Below are 24012 nucleotides of genomic sequence, written 5' to 3'. Positions count from 1 at the left end.
TGCAATGCATTTTTTCTTCTCTCAGACTTTCAGTACTATTAGGGCAGTGAAATTCTAAAATGAATTATTGAAGAACATTGTTTTGCAATATCTATAAAAGAAAAGCTATCTGGTTTCAGTTATTTACTTGCACAACTAAAGCGTCAATCTAGAAGAGATTCAGCACCATATCAAAAAGTCTACAGCAACTTGATCTTTTGTCATTTTTAACTGAGCTCATTTGTCATTTTTAACTGAGCTCATTTGACAAATTAATGAATTAACAGAGATCAATTCAAAACGGCTGCTCAGTGACACAATAATAATAAGCCAAATGTCTAGTACATTTAAATAAAATTGTATACATAGCTACTACTTTAAAGTCCCAGGGTAATTGACATGTGAATAAGAGCTCTGTAATATAATTTAGTTTTTTTTTTTTTTTTTTTTTGAGGCGGAGTCTCATTCTGTAGCCCAAGTTGGAATGCACTGATACGATCTCGGCTCACCACAACCTCTGCCTCCAGGGCTCAAGGGATTCTCCTGCCTCAGTCTCCTGAGTAGCTGGGATTACAGGCGTGCACCACCACACCCGGCTAATGTTTTGTATTTTATTAGAGATGGGATTTCATCACGTTGCCCAGGGTGGTCTCGAACTCCTGAGCTCAGCTGATCTGCCCGTCTCAGCCTCTCAAAGGGCTGGGATTACAGGTGTGAGCGACTGTGCCCAGCCTATAATTTAGTTCTTTATCTGGTTGTATGCACAACTCGTAGTATAGAGCAGCAAACATTTATGACCATGAGTGTAGCTACCCAGTGCTAACTCCGCCAACTGAAAGGTTTGTGGCGTTGGTTGTGGTTGTGATTGTTGATGAGCCATTAACTGATTGATGTTCAGCCTTTCCCTCTGTAATAAGAGGCACTCATCCCACTTTCATTGTTTGTTCCATTGACAAAAAAAAAAAAATTGTTCCGTTTGCTCATTTATAAATAAAATTCTCTATTCATTTTTCTGCTAGAAATCTTCAAAAAGCGAAGAAGAATGCAATTACCCCTTTTGTGGCCCTCATTTACAATAAAAGTTTGCACACTCCTTCCCCTGAATGCAGTCAGCAGCTCACTCTCACCCCAGCCCTGAACCACATTCCTCAGTTAACATGTAACTCTATACATTCTGTACTTCTCTTGACTGGTAGAATTGGAGGTGTTTACAAAGCTGACAGTACATTAGTTCAGAAACTATGGCAGCAACCAGGTAAAGCTGGAAGGTTCCTCCACCACCCGGCTTTTCTAGACATCTGTCAACAGAAAAGCAACACGGAAAGGCGCCAGGCCTTGAGTAGCGTGTGCATCTCGCGGGGAATGCGGTGCCGTTTTAAACCGAGTCCACCTTTACTAGATTGTTTTTGGTCGTCAGTGGAGACGGCTTGCATTTAACCCTATCGGCCACGTCGTTAGAGCTATCCACAAAGAACATCCTGGCTGTACACAGCGAGACTATAATTCTTCTGTATTCCTTCCTGAAATTTTGGTTCAGTAGCCCGTATATAATGGCATTGAGGCAGCTGTTGAAATAGGCCATGTAGTAACTCGCCACAAACAGCCACTCTGGGATCCTAGGCACCATGCTGGCGGGGTCAGAGGCCACGGCCAGGCCAATGAAGTTCAGGGGAGCCCAGCAAATGGCAAAAAGGACAAAAACCACAAACATGGTGACAAAATTCCTGAAGTCCTGTGGTTTCAGCCTGGGTTTGCGGTCAGGCTTCACCCTCTGTCTGACCTGGAGAACCAGGATCCATATTCTCAGGTAACAGAAGATGACAATGATCATGGGGACAAGGAAGTGGAAAACCACCACGGCGATGGTGTAGGCAGAGCTGACGGACTGTGCGAAGGTGCACGAGTAGATCCTCGGGTCGTACTGGAGAGTCCCGGCACGGAGGTTGGGCAGGACAGCCACCAGCGTCAGGAGCCATATGAGGAGCACGTAGCAGAAGGAGTTCTTGCTGCTGTACAGTTTGTCGTACTTGAGACTGTGGCAGATGTAGCAGTAGCGGTTGATGGCAATGCCGGTGATGTTGAATATCGAGCCGATGACGCTCAGGCCCATCAGGAACCCACTGATTTGGCAGTGCAGATACCCCAGGTTCCACCCATTGTTAAATATCGACGTCAGCACCAACGGGTACGGATAAACAGCCACCACCAGGTCTGCCACCGCTAAGCTCACCACAAAGATGTTTCCTGAAAGAGAAACGTTTAGAAAATACAGTGAAGACCAGTTCACACTGGGTTTTCTGTTACAATTGTTAAAGAAGGAGCTGCTTCTGCCTGCAGCTCTGATGACCTGACGTCACAGCTGCTGCCGCACTGCAAATGAACTGGAGGCCATTTCACAGGACGCCAGCCCACTGCCGCTCGTGACATATCAAATCCACTGTTCACACATTCCCGCCTCCCCAGAACAGGCCCTGTTCCCTGTTCCCTGTTCAAAACTGCTGTCTTTCAAACCCTTCAGTTTCTCATTTCTTAAAAAGTCCTGAGATCAGAATACTTGCATTCCATCTGTTGTTCTAGAGCCTTCTACATCACCTGAGCAATCTCATATGATGTTATTTCTTAAGCCAGCCACAACTGCCTTAAGTTCAAGTCTTCATTCCCTCTGTAGTCCTGCAGCAGCTCCCAAGGGGCCTCTAGCTTCTGTCCTCGCTGATCCCACAGCGCAGGAGTTACGATCGAGAGAGCTGTGTCATCAGCCGTCTGGATGAGAACACGGCTTCACTCCATACCAACTGTCCAACTGGGGCACGTTACTTGACCTCCCCAAGCTTCTGCCTCCTCTCCTAGATGATGGGATAATGAGCATCTTTCTCTTAGGGCTGCGGTGAGCACGACATGAGACTATCTGTGGCGAGTGCCATGCACCGTGTCTTACACCAAAGAAATGTTCTTATTCTACGACTCCCTCACCTTGAACCAAAGGAAAATGCAGAAATTCTCCTAGATTTTATAAAGAACTTATGTTACAAAACTTAAACCCTAAATAGTCTAACTATTAATTTTCTCAACATAGCAACACATATTTAATTATAGAAAAAAAAAAACTCTGGTCACTTTTTTATTTTTATTTTTTATTTATTTATTTATTTTGAGACCGAGTCTTGTTCTGTCACCCAGTCTGGAGTGCAATGATCTGATCTTGGCTCACCCTAACCTCCACCTCCAGGGCTCATCCTCCCACCTCAGCCTCCCAAATAGTGGGGACCACAAGTGCACACCACCATACCAGGCTGATTTTTGTATTTTTGTAGAGATTGGGTTTTGCCATTTTGTCCAGGCTGGTCTCGAACTCCTGGGCTCAGGCCATCCACCCATCTTGGCCTCCCAAAGTGCTGGGATGGCAGGTGTGATGCATTGCTCCCAGCTACGTTAGTCAAATTTTATGAGACATTCTGCAAATATGGTTTTTTCCTTTTGCGGCTCTTCTGCCTTTGTTTCTTACTATTCCTTCTGCCTCGAATGGCTCCTCACAGCAACTTTCTAAATGCTACCCGTTCTCCCAAGTCTACCTCAAATAGAAATGCCGAGGCCTTTGCTTGTTTGCCCACCTACAGGTAAGAGCCCACCTAGAGGTAAGAGCCTCCTTTGAAGGGTCTTAAACCACTTTGTACTGCTTTTTACTCAGGTTAAATTATAATAAATTCAATTCAGTTTACATAGTAAATGCATATATTTGGTGCTGAGGAAACAGGAATTGAGAGACAGGAAAAGCCAAAAAAATTACACTAGAGTGGCCAGGAGCGGTGGCTCACACCTGTAATCCCAGCACTTTGCGGGGCCGAGGTGGGTGGATCAAACGTCAGGAGTTCAGGACCAGCCTGGCCAACATGGTGAAACCCCGTCTCTACTAAAAATACAAAAATTAGCTGGGCATGGTGACAGGCGCCTGTAATCCCAGCTACTCGGGAGGCTGAGCCAGGAGAATTGCTTGAACCCGGGAGGCGGAGGTTACAGTGAGCAGGGATTGCACTCCAGCCTGGACAACAAGAGCAAAACTCCGTCTCAAATTAAAAAAAAGAAAGAGAAAATTACACTAGAGTAAGCAACAGCACCAGAGCACACACTGAACCAGAAGCAGTGAGGAAAGGGGTGCGCTAGACAGGGACGGACGGAGCCCCAGGTGGAGGGACAGATGATTTCGCCTTCTGTTCTATTGACCTGTAAGCCAGGCTTCCCTGCCTGACTCGAGACAGTGGCCCTCGTGAGTACATTTCCTCATATTTGCGTACATTTCCTCATATTTGCAAATATGAGTACATTTCCTCATATTTGTGTCCTAGACCACACCCAATAAATACAGTGACTTTTGCTCATACCCTTGATGAGTTAATTAAACTGTCACTTCCCAGCATTTGAAATGAAACAGCCCATAGCAGTCATGATGAAAGAAAGGTAAAATTTGTGCCATTTATTTAGGAATTTCAGATAAATTGTTATAAAAGCAAATTCTTTAAAAATTGGTTGTATTCATCCAAATTAAAGTTACAAAGGCAAGTTTATTTTTCCCACAGATCACTTTCAATTAGTGTTGAAACACCTAAATTCCTAAGAGGCATATTTTAATAAATTATTAGCTCAAAATGTTTAATGCTTTGAAAGTATCTATAGTATGTGAAATTCTGTTCCAAATGAAATTATCATTCTAACAGCACATTTTTACCCAGAGTGTCATGATGACAAACTGGCCTAATACTGGATTTATTTTTAAAAGACCTTAAAAACGAAATCACAAATGATGTCATAAATTTCTTTCATGGCCCGAATACCCTGCTTCATTTATTTTATAGTAATTACATTGCATTATAATTCAAGTAATTACATTAATTAGATCATTAGTTTAATTCTTTGAATTAATCCCATTTTACAAATGCTTAGTGAAAATTAATTAAGCCACAGACTCCATACAGGTACGGCTATCAGGTAGCTCACATAAAGCTTTAGCACAGGCGTTCATGTGTGCATGGGGGGTGTGTGGCGTCTGGGGGAGAAGGAAAAAGGGAATTTCCTTTTTTCTTTTATGAAATTCACCAGATAAGAGTAATTAAATCATCTAATTATAATTATACATATTATAAGTTCATCTATTCCATTCTGAAATCTATGTAACTCCAGATATATGGACAATCTACCCATTTCTACAGATATCCAGGACTGTATGCAACAAGCTTAATAATGCATTCTGATATGTCAAATAATGCCTGTTCATGGGTAACAGTTTCTTCTCTGTTGAATATAGTTCCAATCCTTACTGTGGCAGAATCACAGAATAATAGGATGTTAAAATTGAGAGATGTGTTAATGATCTCCCTGGATAATTCCTGCTTTTTAAAGATGAGAAAACAAAAATATAGAGTTAAATTGGATGAAGTCGTACGACTGCTTAGTGAAAGAGTCAGGATTATAGCAATGCTATGAATTGGTGTTGTTCAATGTTATTTCCCTGAGAAAGCTCCTGTGCTCCTACAGATATGAGACTCAGAAACTGGGCCCTGTGGCTACATCCTGGCACAATTCTAAAGAAGCATATTAGAACTAGAACCTTCTAAAGAGAAGATGGGGGAGGAAAACACCTAGAAGTCACTATGCTGGCAACAAGACGGGCAGCAATCAGCCTCACGGTGATTAAAGGCACCAACTATAAAATGCACAGTCAATATTTGCTCCCAGGAATAAAACTTTAAATTGGAAGTGAAATATGGCATAGATACGGATAAAATAAGGTAACAGACAACTAAAATGTCAGCTTGCCGGGAGTGCCTTCCTCAGAACTAGTCCCGTGAGTCCCTTCTGGGAATGACACAGCAACACGGCGTTGCTTTTCTGTTTATCACAATTATGTCTCTACTTCTCCCCATCTCCCACAGCCCCAGCTGTCACCTCGGTGAGGACACTGCCTGCTTTGACATCTTCTCCCTCCACCTTGAACAGTACCTGGCCGAGGGTTAATCAATATACGGTGGGTTTATATTGTGTCAACTTCGCGAAGCTGAAAAGACTTTTTCTTGCACCGCTCCGGGTCAGTGTTCCCCACAAGAGGCAACTGCGTGAGATTTTGAAGGCAGAAGTGCAGCAGCAGCTTACTGTCTATGCTCAGAACATCTGTGTCAAGTGCCAGACACCACTGCAAGCTCGGCGCTCTGAGTCTTACCTGCTGCCCTGCAGGGGGTGGGCGGCAGCAGTGTGCCCACAGCTTCTCCAACTCCTGCTCACCTCCTCCTGGCTTGGAGGAAGTGACAGACCAATTCATAAGGCGAGTTTCGACCATCCTCCAGAGCTCCCGTCCTTCCTCCCAGGTTCTAGCTTCCCCTGCGTCCCCTCCTAACATCCAGCTTTCCTTCTCAACTCCGTGAACTTTAAACAGCAGCGCCAGACACTGAAGTGAAAGCCTCAAATACACTATTCCATCAGCTCACACAACTGCTCTAGCAATTTTGCTTCTTGGATTGATTGAACCCAGACTGATACAGAATTTGGTTCTGGAAGTGGACCAACGAGAACCTTCAGGAGGGTTTCTCTGTATTGGTTTTGGGTTACCTGCAGTTGATTCTGTAACAGGACTAGATTTAAAGTATTAGAAACCCTATTTCCAGTAGTTAAGGGACACTGGTAGTCACAGCCGCAGGGGCAAAAGAATTCCTTAAAAGACCACCTGGGCCGGGTACGGTAGCTCAGGCCTGTAATCCCAGCACTTTGGGAGGCCGAGGCGGGGGATCACGAGGTCAAGAGATCCAGACCATCCTGGCCAACATGGTGAAACCCCATCTCTACTAAAAATACAAAAATTAGCTGGGCATGGTGGTGTGCACCTGTAGTCCCAGCTACTAGGGAGGCTGAGGCAGGAGAATTGCTTGAACCCAGGAGGTGGAGGTTGCAGTGAGCTGAGATCACGCCACTGCACTCCAGCCTGGCAACAGAGCAAGACTCTATTAAAAAAAACCAAACCAAACCAAAAAAAAAAAACACCTGTACTCACCTTCCAAGGTGAAAACAATGTCATTGCATCACCCTCCAACCACTAAGATGAAAAACAAAATATACCAACCATACAATGGGTTGGACGTACTAAACAAATCCATTTCCTGAGTGACTCAAAAAGCTGTCAGTGTTGACTGGAGCCCAGAACAAGGCCCTGAAGGCTGCTCAGCCACCTGATCCATCTGATCCAATGGCTATGGTCTAAATGTGTCTCCCCCAAAATTTATGTGTTGACACTTAATCGCCAACGTGATGGTATTGAAAGGTGGGGCCTTTAGGAAGTGATTAAGTCATGAGGGTGGAGCCCTTACAGATGAGATTAGTGCCTTTATAAAAGAGGTACCAGGGAGTTGTTCGTCCCTCCACCATGTGAGGACTCAGCATTCATCCGCTCCAGAAGACACAGCAAGAAGGCACCATCCTGGAAGCAGAAAGCAACCCTCACCAGACTCCAAATCTGCCAGTACCTTGATCTTGGGCTTCCCAGCCTCCAGAACTGTGAAAAACATGTTTCGGTTATTTACAGCTTCCCAGTCTATATTGTTATAGCAGCAGGAACAGGCTAAGACACCAATGGTGCTTGAATTGTTTCTATGGTTGTCCCTTGGTATCAGCAGGGACTGGCTCCAGAATCTCCACAGACACCCAAATTCATGGATGCCTGTATTAGTCCATTCTCATGCTGCTGATAAAGACATACTTCAGACTGAGCAATTACAAAAGAAAGAGGCTTAATGGACTTACAGTTCCACGTGGCTGGGGAAGCCTCACAATCATGGCGGAAGGCAAAGAGGAGCAAGTCACATCTTACATGGATGGCAGCAGGCAAAGAGAGAGCTTGTGCAGGGAAACTCCCCCTTATAGAACCATCAGATCTTGTGAGACTCATTCACTATCTCGAGAACAGCATGGGAAAGACCTGCCCCTGTGATTCAATTACCTCCCGCCAGGGCCCTGACAACACATGGGAATTCGAAATGAGATTTGGCTGGGGACACAGCCAAATCATATCAATGCTCATGTCCCACAGTTGGCCCTGCAGAACCTATGAATATGTGAAGTTGGCCCTCTATATCTTTGAGTTCCACATCCCTCAAAGATTGTATTTTCAAGCCATGATTGGTTGAATCCCTGAAAGTGGAACCCATGGATATGGAGGGACCACTGCATGTAATAGGGAGACTGTAAGAAGGCCTTAGCAGGCACATTCAGATGACTCATAACACGGACCCTTAGTATTTTGCAGCAAATCTGTGCTCTCCTTTGCAGATACCATTTTTTACTTCCTACTTGACCTTAGTAGAGTCTGAATGCTTGAACGTGGACACCCAAGTGACCATGTGATCTGAAAGCTCTCTCAAGGACCAGGTGCTGTCTGACCTACCAAATCATAAAGTTGCCCATCACAGCATCAAACAGAAGCCGTGCATCCAAGATCTGGCTCCAGCAGCTCCTGAAGGCACAGGGAAGATGCACGAGCAAGTGGCTCAGAGGCCATGGCCCACATTCCTGCCACCCTGCCTCCATTCCCTCAGCATGCTCCTATGGCCTCATGAGGATGTGCCCCTGAGCAGCTGAATAAGAAAGAAAAAAAAAAACCTTCTTACCTGGTTTCCATATGGCTTTTCATGACCTACGGACACTACCTGAAACTGGAGGGTTGCAGCACTACAGATCCAATCCAGTATGGCCCTGAAAAACAAGGATGGAGGAAGACCCTCCCAGGAAACAGAACTTGGAGCAATGCTTCAAAAAGAACTTCAAACTGGTTGTTCATTTGTCCTGGAAGGAGAGAGGGCCACAGGTTCAGATATGCACTGATTAATGGGCAGTGGCTAATGATCAGCTAGATCAGGGGTCCCCGACCTGATGGGGACAATGGCTAATGGTCAGCTAGATTCATAGGCAGTGGTTAATGGTCAGCTCGATCAGGTTGGAGATGCCTGATCTAACTGACCGTTAGCCACTGATCTAGCTGACCATTAGCCACAGACTGGGTCCGTGACCTGGTAGGAACCAGGCTGCACAGCAGGAGGTGAGTGGCACGTGAGCAAGCACTACCGCCGAAGCTCCCCCTCCTGTCAGCTTAGCGGCGGTATTACATTCTCATAGGAGCGTGAACCCTGTCGTGAACTCCATGTGAGGGATCGAGGTTGCACACTCCTTATGAGAATTTAACTAATGCCTGATGATTTGAGGTGGGACAGTTTCATCCCAAAACCATTCCCCCACCCTGCCCTGTGGAAAAACTGTCTTCCATGAAACCAGTCCCTGGTTCCAAAAAGGTTAGGGACCATTGAGCTAGATGGGCAAGGATTTGGAAGAAACATAATTAGAAAACCAGTTACGGGGCTCTGGAGAAGACATAGGCACACAGACCTCTCAGAATGGATACTCAGTGTGAAGATATTTGTGTCTTGATGGTGGAACCTGTGTATATCAGTTAATCTGTCTTTGGCTACTAGTCCTTGACCAATGGACTCACAAAGTTGTCATGGCAGCAAGGATAGAAGTTATTCATGAGCTCAGCAGCAGATCACTCCTCATGAAAACTGATCTGGATGCAGCCACTGTGGCACTGCTGGATGTCCAGCCTGCCGAGAGTGGAGAGAACACCAACGGAGCACTGTTCCCTGGGAAAATCAGCCAGATGCTGCTGGTAGGTGGATTACATACCACTTCTATCATCAAAGGGAGCAGTGGTTTGTTCTGGCTGGAACAGAGACATACTCTTGAATATGGATTTGCCTTTCCTACCTTTTCAGGCCCTTAAATCTTCCAGCAACCTAACATCCACGGACTTAAAGGATGCCTTATCCACCATGATGGTATTCTTCATGGCATTGCTTTTGACTAAGGAATTCCTCTGACAGCAATGAAGTACAGCAATGGGGCCATGTCCTGGGAATTCACTCCCCTACCAGTTTCCCATCTCCAAACAGCTGACCTCACAGATTGGTGGAATGGCTTTTGAAGGTTCAGTTTCAGCACCAGGTGGGTGAGCCGAGGGTACAGACCCCTATCATGCGGCACCTGCTGTAAATCAGTGATTAACATAGAGTGTTGTTCGTCCCATGGCCAGGATTCATGAATCAGAAAATCAAGGGTGAAAATGGCCACTCATCCTCTCAAATTACCCTGGTGATACCCTAGCAAAATGTTTGCCTCCTTTCTCTGAAACCTTAGGTTCTGTTGGTCTAAAGTCTTAGTTCCCAAGGGAGCAATGCTTCCACCAGGAGACACTTCATTGGTTTCATTAAACTGGAAATTGAGACTAGGCACAGATCCTGGCACTTTGGGAGGCTGAAGTGAGTGGATCACTTGAGCCCAAGAGTTCAAAGCTGTAGGGAACCATGATGGCTCCACTGCACTCCAGCTCGGACAACAGAGTGAGATCCTGTCTCAAAAAAAAAACAGGAAATAAAAAAACTGGAGGTTGAGAGTGCCACCTGGGGGCTCCTCATTCTAGTGAATCAATAGACAAAGAAGGGAATTACTGTGCTTAACGTGTTTAGTCCTGATTATCAAGGGGAAACTGGGTTATTATTACACAATAAGAGCAAGGAAGTACAGGTCTGGCATGCCAGAACTCCATAGAGTGTTTCAGTGCCCCTGTGCCCTGGGATTGAAGCCAACGGGAAACTAACCCAATACAGGCGGGAATGCCAGTGTCCCAGAGTGTTAGGAATGAAGGCTTCAGCCACCACAACATGCAAAGAGCCAGAGGGCAGAGGGAGCGGGGAGGACATGGTAGTTCCAAATACCCACTATGGCCACCTGGCCAACTGCAGAAATGAGGGCTAAAATAATTATGAGTATTTCCGGCTTGCTTTACCATGAATAATTTGTGAATATAGTAATAACTTTGTGTCCCTTTCCCTCTGCTATTCCCCTACCATCTCATATAAGATGTGTTAGTAGTGAACCTTGTATCTCAGAATTTAAGTGATAGGATATCAAATGGGAAATGTGACTCAACTAGAATAATAAAAATCACATAAAGTTGGATAAAAAGACTGTACTTTCTTTTACAAAGAGGGCTAATGTATTTTCAGTTTTACAAGGGATAGTTGCATCATTAGATGGAAGCATAATGTTGATATTTCCTTTATTTTGAAGTTAAATATGGTTAAAAGAGATCTATAGATAGAATCCAAGTTGCCAAGGGGTGGACTGTGTTGAATTAGTGTTGCGTCAACCTAGCTGAACCGGAACTATACTCTCCAGAATTCCATTTTCTGCATAATTATAGGATTGCCTCATCCACAAAAAGATTTTGTGTAAGATTTGGAAAGTGGAAATGGAGCAGCAGCTATTTTTTTATTTTTATTTGTTTTTCTTGAGATGGAGTCTGGCTCTGTCACCAGGCTGGTATGCAGTGGTGCAACCTTGGCTCACTGCAACCTCCACTGCCCCCAACCCTCACACCGGGTTCATACCATTCTCCTGCCTCAGTCTCCTGAGTAGCTGGGACTACAGGCACATGCCACCACGCCCAGCTAATTTTTGTATTTTTAGTTGAGATGGTGTTTCACCATATTGGCCAGGATAGTCTCGATCTCTTGACCTTGTGATCCGCCCACCTTGGCTTCCCAAAGTACTGGGATTACAGGCATAAGCCATCATGCCCGGCCTGCAGCAGCCATTTGTGTAATGCTTTTTTAATGCTAGATATGCCATCATTAACTAGTGAAACTCTTAGCTGAGTGAAAATATAGGAATTTCCTATCCTGGGCCAGACTTTTACCTTTTATCAGTCATTTTTGCTCTTTTTTAGAAACCCCACACTCTGCAATCCTCAGGCTGATTTGCATTTGAATGAATATTTCTGCATCACTTTGCTTTTCTGCGAATTACACAGAAATCTATCAACCTGTCTGACACTGTGCAAAGTTTGGACCCTGTGTCTGAAGTTTTCATTAACAAAGAAAATGTGTATTTCTGAAAAACCTCTATGTGTCTACAGCTCTGGTCATCTTTTTCCCCATTTGATAATCTCCAAATCTGTGCAATGATTAAAACTGCAGAGACTTGGTTTCCTTCTGCGTGTGGGTTAGCAGGGCCCATCACCACAGCAAGCCTGGGCTCCAGGCGGTTCCTGCACATCCTCTGTCTTTCACAGGTGTTGTCGTAGACGCTGCTGGCGCACTTCTCCCCAGAGTGTCTGTGAGTGCTGAGTGCCTTCATTTGGCAAGGACTGCCTCCTTCCCCAAGACTGCCTTCAGTGATCAAAGAGCCACTGACATTGGGTACAAATGACCGGTCACTTTGCCTCAAGTAATGGCAACTCTGCTGGATTGATGCCCAGAGGCCCCAACTTACGGATGAGGCCAAGTCTCGGCTTTCCCTGAGATCCCATCCCTCCCTGACCCCTTCCCCTGCCCTGGTCTGCTCTCCTCTCTTTCTTACAAGCTCCCCCCCGAGAGTGCACCCTCAGCAAAGCACGAGTACCAAGCCTCTGTCTCAGGTTCTGTTTCCAGCAAACCTAAAATAGACCTTCAGCCCTATGATGGGATTGGGTGGTTTCCTAAAGAGGTCGCTGGCTTCTTGATAGAAAAAAGGAGCTACTTACTATGGTGTCTTACAGACACAAACCAACCATACTGGATAGGAGTCACAGACTGTAGCCGCCTCCCCGTGCTCTTCCAATACTGGGTAAGAGTTACAGACTGTAGCCGCCTCCCCGCACTGCTCTTCCAATACTGGGTGAGAGTCACAGACTGTAGCCGCCTCCCCGCACCGCTCTTCCAATACTGGGTGAGAGTCACAGACTGTAACCCCCTCCCCGCACTGCTCTTCCATGCTCCCGTCCTCGCTATGTGTGCATCTGCTTCCAATATCATGGTAACGTGAAACCACACACATTTGCCCAATAGTCTGTCTCCCGCTGAGACTCAGGTCCCCACTGTGGACATGAACCTTTACATTCTCACGGTGAGCGCAGAGCCCAGCACATAATAGGTGTTGGGAAATCATTTGCTGATTGAACTAATGCACCCTTGGACTCTGAACTGCTCCCTCAGAAAAGCAGAAATTACCTGCTCTTCTGCTGGTATCACTAAGATGCTGGTTTTCCCAGCAGGTCAGTATTCACTCCTTTCATTTCAGACTGGACTTTAACCATGTGGAAAGCAAGGTTAGAGGCCCCCTGAATTACTGTACATGAAGACTAAAAGAAACTGAGTGTGCCTGAACTTAAGCATCACAGTGATAAAGACCAGTAATAAAGAACTATTTACAAACTTGGTTTGTGTTTTTTAAAATGCCACATGCATACCTGTTAACTGTGTGACAAGAGAAAGCTGAGCTATTGCAGGTGTGTAAGGAATATTCTCTGGCAGTACAAGGGAAAGGGAAGGGCTTTACTTCGAGGCCTCGAAGCACACAGTCAATGTTTTAGATTCTTAAATGTAAGGAGACTATACCTTAGAAACGTGTCTTTTCAGATTGCTAGAGGCAGTGTGCACCATGAGTGTAGAAACAAAAGCCAGATTCAAATCCTGGCCATGCCACTTGCTAATGTGACCTCAGGTAAGTCACAGCTTCCCACAGCCTCAGTCTCTTAACGTCGAATAAATCAAGCTGCTTAGGGCCGTGGCGAGGATTTGAGGGCATGTGGCCCATCTTCCTTTGCAGGATTACTCACTCATGTCTTACTTCTATTCCCCTGTGATGGAAACCCCACGTCTTGCTTCACAGAAGGTTCCTCACTGGCACACAGTCCTGGCTAGGGAGGATCCTCCCTGATCCCTGCAATGGAAGAGGGGTCTCTCCATAGCCGATGAGCCTCCTCTCACCCCGTGTCCCTCCTGCCATCAGCCTCACTGCTCCCCTCCACCTTCCACACACGGGTCTCCACAGCACACATGACAGCTCATCACCCTGCAATACCCAGGTTTAAACAGCGCCGCAGTATTCGGTGACATTCTTAGTGACCCCTTCTCCTAGCCATTAACTCCTTAAACTCTCCAAACTATAATACTCTTTTCGTGGGACACGCCGTCCACACACCCTGTTCAAAGGATGCACTCTCCTCCCCAAACCCCGTTCATGAGATGCCGCCCGCCTCACACAGTGTTCACAGGACACGCCGTCCTCGCACCCCGTTCATGAGACGCCACCCGCCTCACACAGTGTTCACGGGACACGCCGTCCTCGCACCCCGTTCATGAGACGCCACCCGCTCTCTATCACACGCTGTCTCACGGGACACGTCTGGTCCTCTACACCCTGATTCATGAGCCATGCTGCTATAGAGAAAATTGATGGAGCTTGGCACTGCTTTATATTATACACGGGTATTGTACACTGTACACTTTGCATTGTACACTGTATTGCATATAAACTGTATATACAACACGAGAGACCAAGGGCACCAGAGGTGTCTTTAAGAAGTCATGCACATTCCTGCTTGTTCCCATCTGGATTTCAGTCAGTGTTAAAGGTGGAACATCCTGCAAATAATCCTGCTCATTTTCTATGCCCGGTTACTGTCTTCTGAGAAGGGTGGTTTAGTGAGACATTTGTAACTTGTAAAACATCCACAGTACAGCCTGACTGGTTCAGCCTTTCACCCTTCCACGGAAGATGAAGTACTGATACTGTACCTTTATTCGTCTTAGAGAATTTAGGATGAAACTTTAACAAAAACAAAATCATAATACTTCAGCCACATTAACAAGCAATCAAAAAAACGATATGAACTCTCTTTAGCGTAGGAATCCTTTTTTCCTTAGGCTCTCTTCCGAACCTTGAAGGACTCGGTGAAAACCCCATCTTAAATAAACAGGTTAACTGCACTAAATAATAACTCTAAACTGCTAAATCCAAAAGAGAGTTTTATTAAAAATGGCACAATCATAATAGAACCCTATTTATATGTGAAAGTTAAATCAATGAGAGGAAAACAAGTTAACACTACAAAAGTGTAAAATAATATTGTCATAAAAGTAAAAGTTAAAACTTGGCGCCATTTTTATGTACTTAGAGTATTTAAAGACCTGTAAGTATGAAATATTGCATTCTGCCTTAAAAATAAAAATATATTTACATATCAGAACTCCACACCAAGAATACTAAATAACAAAAGGAATTTATGCTGCTTCTGGGAATGTTATATTTAAATCATAATACACTTTAAGTATACGGCAAGTCATCTAGTTCTTACAATATTAGTATTGTCCCAAATTAACAAGTGAGGAAACCGAGCAAATTAGGTCACTTGCCCTAATGTCACACGCATGGGATGGCAGAGCCAGGGTTTTGCTCCACCAAGCAGTAGGTTCCAGAGGCCATGTGCTTCAGAGGGACATACCACAACAAATATGACCTATAATAGCACTAGTCTTCCATAGATAAGGAATGCTCAATCTATAAAGATATATATATATTATATACGTAAAACAATCTTTAAAAAAAAGTACACGGTAAAAGACTGTATGATACCTAAACAGACATATACACAAATGAGAAAAGCTGAAAGTATTCCAAATTCAGAGGGAACAATTAAAGGAGCTAAAAAGGTAAGTAAATAATAAAAGGAAAAAATGGAATGAAAACTAACCGGCAAAATAATCTTAAAAGTAAAAATTGCAATTTATACCACATCTTAAAATAAAAACGAGTGAACCAGAATTTTCTCTTGAAACAAAATCGTGTCCTAAGCTCCTATAGATGGACATAGGAGGCATCCAGCAAGTATTTAAATAAAGAAGGAGGGAATTAATGCATGAAGGATGAAGGCACATTATCCCTTCCAAGATCGTAAGAGTTCTATATTCCTAAACATGTTCAGAAAATCATCAAAGAGGAAATACTAATTACTGATTACACATTTTCATAATCCACCACTTAATAACTATGTAGGAAAACAAGTATAAATGGAAGTTTGCAGCTCGTTCTCCAGCAGCCGTTTCTTCAAAAGACCTGAAGCCCGTGCGTTCTTCTCTAATTGTTACGCTGTGTCTCCATCACTCATCAGTTTCTTCGAAATTCTCTCACTAATTCTGTCTCCATCTGCTGCTATCTCACATGTGAACTGGTTTTCACATCTCCCACTTATGACATTGTTCTCTCCTCCTAAGATAACAACTTTAAAACATTCTCATGATTGCTTTAAGCCCCAGCTACCATCTACCAACCAACTTTCACATTTCTTTTGAAAAAGTTTTCTGCTATATAAATATGCTCCTATTTTCATACCTATGTGCTCCATGTCTTATCTTTGTTTGAAAATAAAAAGAACACACATTTCGAAAGTGCCTTGATAGAAAGTCATCTCTTTGAAAGTAGAAACCGCGTTTGACCCAAGCTTAGCACAGGACCTTGAATTTTTACAAACCCTCAAAAATTTACCAACCATTTACATTCTGCCTTATACTGTAGGAATGCAGTAAGTATTTATCCAGATACATATTCAATTCAATAAGCACCAAAACTACTCAGTATCAAAACAAGTGAGCACGCTTTTAAACTGTACGCTTAACAACTCAAATTCACCTCCATTAACCTGAATAATATTCAGCACCATGCAAATGCATTTTATTTCCTGTCTTTTCTTCTGAGACTGATTCCTTCAATGTGATTGCTGGAAGTGTACAGCTCTGTAGAAAGACAAGTGTTTGAGCACTTCAGAGAATCCAGCAGTTTATTTCTAATCTGCAGCATTATTTAATTGCACTAAAAATCACAGAGATATCACATACAGCCCTCAGGTTTCTGGTCAACTTGATTATTTGAGAGAGGCAGAAGTGAGGCGGCTGATTACCTTCACGAAGAGGCAGAGATGGCGCCAATGATACCGTGCAGAGCTCTGTGCATGCATAAATGCTTCTTTAACAACAATCCACGAATTGCTTCGTTGGTACTAGAAAACTCTAAAGAAGTATGTCAATTTCCTTTTTAGAAGAAAAGGTATTTCTATCAGCAAGGCAACTTACAAATACTTAGAAAAAAAGGGAAAACTCAAGGCACCTTGTAAAGATCTTACCATTCACTTCAGTTATTCTGGTGATTATTTTTTAAATAATCTGGTGCTAAGAAAGAATGGGCAGAATGAGCTCCAAAGACTGTGTGGAGATTTAAAGTGACTTCCAAGGCATGATACTTTTCAATGCAGGTATTTTTTAAACAGAACCATCAAATGGCAGTAAATACTAATAGCAGGAGGTTTAATCTAGGACTATTTTATCCTTGGTTAACTTCCAAAATTGCCAAGAGAAAAATGATGCTGAAAGCCAGCAAAAGTTAGCTCTATCTTTTCTGCGATGAATTTAACACTGAAAATTCCTGCCAGAAATACTTTCTTATGAAATGAATTGCTGGAGGAACCAAAGATCAGACCCAAATTCAATCATGTACCTGAGAGTCTGAAACTACTGTCATAAGGTTTACAGGGGATTCTGGGAATTACTTTGACATATTTGTAAAAACTTAGAGTTCCATAACAATGTACTATACAAACCAGGATAGAAAGTTATAGAAATCTGAACAACAGCTAAGAATACAAGGGGGAAAAATCAATAAAATGTCTCTAGAGTAAAAAATTGCTTTGAGTCAGTAATTTGAAATATTGTGGAAAGCTACAGGAGGGAACTACAGCAGCGCCAATAAGAAACCTCTCGGCTTGGAGATCGCGTGAAGCGGGGTTAGCTTGAAATCATTTTCCAAGTCTGCACAGTACAAGTTAGGGCGTAGGTTTTTGAATAGTAGCATGCTCGCCCAAGGAAGCCACTGTTGCTTCTAGAGCTGATTCACTTAAAATTAGAGAACAGCCGATATCGAAATAATCAGTCTTTAAATCTCAGGCCTTCTTGTTGCAGAGAGATAATGGTTGTTGCAAAAGGGAAAAGTCAGACAATGGAGATTTTGTGTACTTTGCATAACATCACAAATGGGAATTCAGTTCTAACCCTTCCATTTCTGACTGATTTCACTCTTCCAGTTCACATTGTCTACTTGTTTTTTTAAAACATACACTTAAAAATAAATGAACATTTAAAAAATAAAAACAACCTAAAAAGAACTAGCCATTGGATGCATACTAGTAATAACATCGTAATACTATTATTTGTACCTCAAAATGATAGGTAAGTGGGTAGGTAGATGGATGGATGGATAGATGGATGGATGGATGGACGATGGGTGGGTGGATGGATGAATGGGTGGGTGGATGTATAGGTGGGTGGATGGGTAAGTAGGTGGACTGATGGGCAGAATCTAAGTTTATCCTTCTAGTATCCCTATAAGATAAGCGGCATCTTAAAACAGCTGTGGTACATCCAAGATTTGAACCAGATCTCTGAGGCCCAAAGTCCACATTCGTTCCATACTCTTTGCATCCTCTCTGAGTGGTAATGCAGAATGGATAATTATAACATTCTATAGAGACCTAAAAGAAACAAGTGCAAGAGAGGCTTAGCACAGTGTCAGCCATCCAGCCATAGAGCCATCCTGGGAAACTACTTTTTTTTTTTTAACATATACTGACAAGTTTACCCTACTGTGCACACAGATTAAATAATAATAATAAACTGCTTTTGACAGGTGTCTTTCTAAAATATATTATATCCCTGTCTTCTTAAGAAGAACACACCACTCATGATGACACCTCTCGCTGGTGAATCAGGTGATGATAATAAATGAGTTCCTGCACTGTGCCGCTTTCAGGAGCAGTTAATGGTGAGCAGGGTTATTTGCATTCTCACAATGTAAGCACAAAAGGTTGTGCTTGTTCTGTTTCTCAGACCTACTTTTAATGAGTCTATTTCAACCCATGCTGCTTGCTATGATGTGCTATTTCTTTAACTGTGTCAATCTTCCTCCTAACTTCCTGCTCATAATCTACAGGGAACTAGACACCAGCATCACAGCTTTGTGGCACTCTAAGTCAGAACAAATCTGTAGGTGAGAGCCTGTCATTTTTGCTAATTTCCATTTATTGGCTGTATTCTACCTCAGTTAGATTGCCAGATAATTGAATTTTGAATAGGCAAGACAGTATTGTACTCTTGCCTGATACTTTGTAAAATAAGTTTTATTTAAGTATAATGTACATATAGAAAAGTGCATGAATCATAGGTCTATAGCGCAATGATTTCCAACAAACAGAGCACACCTTTGTTAGGTGTACCCAGAAAACAAACAAGCCAACACAGTATTACTTGTTTTATCCTTTTCAAAGTATTCTCATATGCGCTATTTCACTACAGTCATTGCAACACTCTTATGAGGCTAAAAGGTTAGGTATTATCTGCAATTCAACAAATGTGGAAAATGAAGTTTGGTATTTAGCTTCGCTGATTTCTGAAATCAGAAGGTGCACAGCAAAGATCTAATTCTAGCGTTCCACTGCCGGAATCGTCCATTATGCTATCAAATTTACTCAGAAGATATGATATGGCAGTATCACTTCTATCATCAAATTGTGGACAAGAGTAGAGTGAATATTCTGTTGGCACCACAGATGCCAGTGGTTGCAGCTTACTTCGGCTGTGGCTGTCCAGTGTCCCTGCCATGCAGGTTGTTAGCCATTTTCAATTTATTCTCTGGGAAATCAAATGTCAACACAGTCCCTTGAGGGGAGGAAGGTGGCAGAAATCACAGCAATTATACCAGCTTTCCAAAGGAAAGTGACAGTTCAAAGCCTAGATGCTTTCGCCTTCTCATTTCTTCCATTCTCTTCTTCCCATCATTTCATCCTTAAAGCCAACAAAATTCATTTAGCTGAAATGGGACGTCTGAAAATCATCAAAACTTTTAATAAGCATACCAAAACTTACATTTGAATCAGCTATCCTTATCACTGTTTCAAATCACCATCGATTCCAGAAATTCTCAAATGGCTTGAACTGCACATATAAACAGAAAATCCGTATTATAAAAATATGAAACTTCTAAAGTTGTGTGGATTTAAGCTCACTAAGGGGCTCCCCTTAAAGCGACAGGAACGTAGTATTTTATGGATTGTCCTCTTAAGAGCATGTCTTAGCAAATAAAATACAAAGTGTGTGTAAGGAGCGCTTTTCTTAAGTTCTTCTTCAGAAAACACAAGAAGTAAAATTGTTCAGGCGAGAACACTTTTTACTTTTTATTTTATTTTTTTGAGATGGAGTTTCACTTTTGTTGCCCAGGCCAGAGTGCAAGGGCACGATCTCTGCTCACTGCAACTTCCACCTCCCAGGTTCAAGCGATTCTCCTGCCTCAGCCTCCCATGTAGTTGGGATAACAGCCGTGTGCCACCACCCAGCTAATTTTTTGTATTTTTAGTAGAGACAGGGTTTCACCATGTTGACCAGCTGGTCTCGAACTCCTGACCTCAGGCAACCCACCCACCTTGGCCTCCCAAAGTGCTGGGATTACAGGCATGAGCCACCACACCAAGTGGTGAACACTTTTTAACAGAAAGGTTCTGCAGGATTCAAACTTCGCAAGTGCTACAGCTGCTGACAGCAAGGAAGCAGGGTGAGCTCTGGAGGCCAGCTCTGGAAATTCAGCCCTGCTCACACTTCCAGTCCCTGTGAACAACCTGCAGCCCCAGTTTCTCCTCTGTAAGGTGAGTTAAGAATGGCACCACACACCACAAGGATGCCCTGGGATGCGTTAACCCAGTGCTCCCAACCTGTTTGGTCCAGAGAAAGCCGTTTTTGTGGGTAGGAAGGAATGAGCCTCTTCTGGAAAGCAGAATTCCTCCAGTTTATATCAGTCACCTACGAAGTGAGCTTATTTATTTACTAACTCAAACTCAATTCATATTACTAGGTGCCTAACTAATTCTCAAATTACAACTGCAAAAGCATTACGGGGGTAGGGAGAGGCAGGGGTGAGTCCCCCCAAAAGGAGCTAAACAAAATTAGAGCTTTCCTTAACTACCTAGTTAAAAGAAAAATATTGATCTTGGCAGACATTGAAGTGCATGTTTCCTTCCCCACACCTTCTCCCAAAAGTGCCTCCAAATAAAAAACTAGTTTCTTCAGAGAACCAAGCATCTAATCATCACTTAGAGGTTTGAACATCCAGTATCCTAAGAACAAACTGTCCACAGGTTCCCCCCAGAACAAACCAGTTCAATGCATTGCTGGAGGAAAAAGCAAGTTTAACTCAAGCACAAAATTATCTGCAGTTGCATATGATACGTAAGTGTACTCTTTCTGCTCACGCCTGGCTACCTGCCTCCTCTAACACAACTTCTGTTTTTAAAGTGTCAACTTGTTTACTTGGAGGAGCCGCGGCCTGCCGGACACAGCATGTTTAGGGGCCTTTTTTTTCCGACTGTAGGCTCCTAACGACAGACTACTCTGAACAACAAAACCACGGCGGCTGCTCCAGCATTTTGCCAGCTTCTGTGTTTCCATATTTTAACAATGTTAGGAAAACTAAGTCCCATGTAAGACCCAGCAGTTGATCATTTCGTTGCAGAGGCTGCTTGAGGAGCTTTCTGCAACCTGGACCCGATGCTTCTCAATCTAGTAAAACTCAGACGGGACAACCAGACGGGAGTGTCCCCATAGGCAAGAGAACGCGACTCTGGCGGAGCGTCCCATCTCTTAGGGGCTGCGACTCCGTGTCTTAGAAAAAGGCACTTGCGATGGGCAGGCTGGAGGAAGAGTCCCCTCTAAAAAGAAAAGTAACTCCGAGCCCGCAGTGTTCGGGAAAAAGAACCCGGTGCTGGGGGAGGCTGGCTGCGGGCGGAGGGGCGCTGGCCCCGGGGGGCGGCGCGGGCCCTACCTGCGTTCCGGAGCTTCTTGTTCCGATACACCGACAGGATGACCAGCAGGTTGCCCAGGACGTCCACCACGATGGTGAAGATGAGGACGCAGGCCAGCGCCGATGCCAGCCACGAGGGCTGCGGCCGCGCGCCGTCCCCGCCGGGCCCGGGCTGCGAGGCGTTGGGCAGCGCGCTGCCGTTGCCCGGCATGGTCCCTGGGCGCGTCCCGGCCGCGGGGCCATCGCCCGCCTGGCCCGCCCGCCCGGCCACTTTTTAGGGCTCCGCCCGGCGCTCCCCGCGCCCACGCCCCATCCCGCGCGCTCCTCCGCGCCGCGCCCCCGGACGCCCACGCCGCACCGGACGCCACGGCCAGGTGACACCTGGTGTCCGTCGCGAGCCCGCTTGGACTCCCCGCCCGCGGCTCGAACCCCGCACCACGGGCCGACAGCGCCCCGGTGCGGGAAGCCGGGCCCAGCCGCCGCGGGAGGGAGCTGCGTCCCGGGGGCCTCTCCTCGTGGGCGCACAGCGAGGCTGTTCATTCACGTGTTTCTTCTCTGCGAAGGGACTGTACGCCCAGCAGGGCCAGGCTGCCTGGGCTCAAATGCGAAATGGGATTGGGGCGAGTGCCCCAGCTGTGTGCCCCACTGCCCTTATCTTCTTCTGCAAAATGGGAATAAAATACTATCTCACCGGTTAGCCTCATAATTAGTAAAATGTGAAAAAACCAAGGACTGTCTTCCGTTGTGTATTGCACCATTTAAGATGGTGCTAGACGTTTCCGATAATGAAATAACATTTTCAAAGAAAAATGTAAAAATCAATATGTGCAGATGATACAAATGTATGTACTTTTGTAAGTACCAGTAAAAATGAGACAGAAAGCACACTGAGACGGATCGGATGCATGACAGCAACGTAAAAGTGCTAGGAAATGACCCAACCAGTTGTGTGCAGTGAGGAAAACTCTTTATGAAAACCATAAAAGGAAATTTAAATAAACGGAGAGACTTACAGTGTTCCTAGATTCAACGCTTGAGATTTTCATTTTCCTCATGTATTTCATGCCAGCCCAAGAAAAATATCAAATAACCTGAAGCTCTTTTGAAAGAGTAAAAACAAAGTGTAGGAAAAGGATTTGAATAAGATGAATAGGAAAGAAGTGTGACTCACCAGGATCAAAATGTTCATTAAAAATTACAACAAGTGGCCAGGCACGGTGGCTCACGCCTGTAATACCAGCACTTTGGGAGGCCGAGCTGGGCAGATTACCTGAGGTCAGGAGTTCAAGACCAGCCTGGCCGACATGGTGAAACCCCGTCTCTACTAAAAATACAAAAATTAGCCAGATGTGGTGGCACATGCCTATAATCCTAGCTACTCAGGAGGCTGAGGCAGGAGAATTGCTTGAGTCCGGGAGGCGGAGATTGCAGTGAGCCGAGATCATGCCACTGCACTCCAGCCTGGCTGACAGAGCAAGACTTTGTCTCCAAAAAAAAAAAAAAAAAAAAATTACAATAAGTATGCCAGGCACGGCTGCTCACTCCTGTAATCCTAGCACTTTGGGAAGCCAAAGTGGGAGCATCTCTTCAACTCAGAAGTTTGAGGTTTGGTAAGCTATGAGTGCACCAGTGCACTCCAGTCTGGTGACAGAGCAAAATCTTGTCTCAAAAAAAGGCCAGGCGTGGTGGCTCCCACCTGTAACCCCAGCACTTTGGGAGGCTGAGGCACGTGGATCACCTGAGGTCAGCAGTTTGAGGCTGGCCTGGCCAACATGGTGAAACCTCATCTCTGCTAAAAATACAAAAATTAGCCGAGTGTTGTGGTGGGTGCCTGTAATCCCAGCTACTCGGGAGCCCGAGGCAGGAGAATCGCTGGAACCCGGGAGACAGAGGTTGCAGTGAGCTGAGATCATGCCACTGCACTCCGGCCTGGGCAAAAAGAATGAGACTCTGTTTCGAAAAAAAAAAAAAAACTAAAACAGTGTTGAATTCATAAACAATTTGAAAAAGCATATAAAATAAAGATTTTATAAAGTTAACAGTTCATATCAGTAGGGCTGGGATGGACCACGAAAACAAAAATGCATTTAAAGAAAATTTAGGTAAATATACATATCACTTGAGGTGGAGAAGCACTCTCTAAGCATGGGAAAAAAGACAGACTGGAACTAATCCTCAGCGTAGAACGAACAGGTAGCAGCTGCCATTGACAGCACGTGTCAGTTCCCATCTCTGGCATCGGTATCTTACAACCATTGTTTGCACAATGTGTTAACAGTTCCACAAGGTTTGACA

At 44.3% G+C, this 24012-nt stretch overlaps 1 protein-coding gene across 1 annotated transcript; it reads right to left on the bottom strand.

The window, feature by feature from the left end:
• Nucleotides 1–636: 636 nt before the first annotated feature.
• Nucleotides 637–22125, bottom strand: MTNR1A (melatonin receptor 1A). The gene is made up of 2 exons (XM_003899434.5): nt 21739–22125; nt 637–2223 (listed from the first exon to the last, which is right to left on the bottom strand). The coding sequence occupies exons 1-2, from the start codon at nt 21926–21928 to the stop codon at nt 1355–1357; spliced, it is 1059 nt and encodes a 352-aa protein (XP_003899483.1). The 5' UTR covers nt 21929–22125; the 3' UTR covers nt 637–1354.
• Between the last annotated feature and the right edge of the window lie 1887 nt (nt 22126–24012).

Source organism: Papio anubis, chromosome 3 (assembly GCF_008728515.1).
Source record: "Papio anubis isolate 15944 chromosome 3, Panubis1.0, whole genome shotgun sequence".
Taxonomy (NCBI): domain Eukaryota; kingdom Metazoa; phylum Chordata; class Mammalia; order Primates; family Cercopithecidae; genus Papio; species Papio anubis.
The sequence above is the reverse complement of the archived record's forward strand: the minus strand, read 5'-3'. Positions and strand labels throughout refer to the sequence as shown.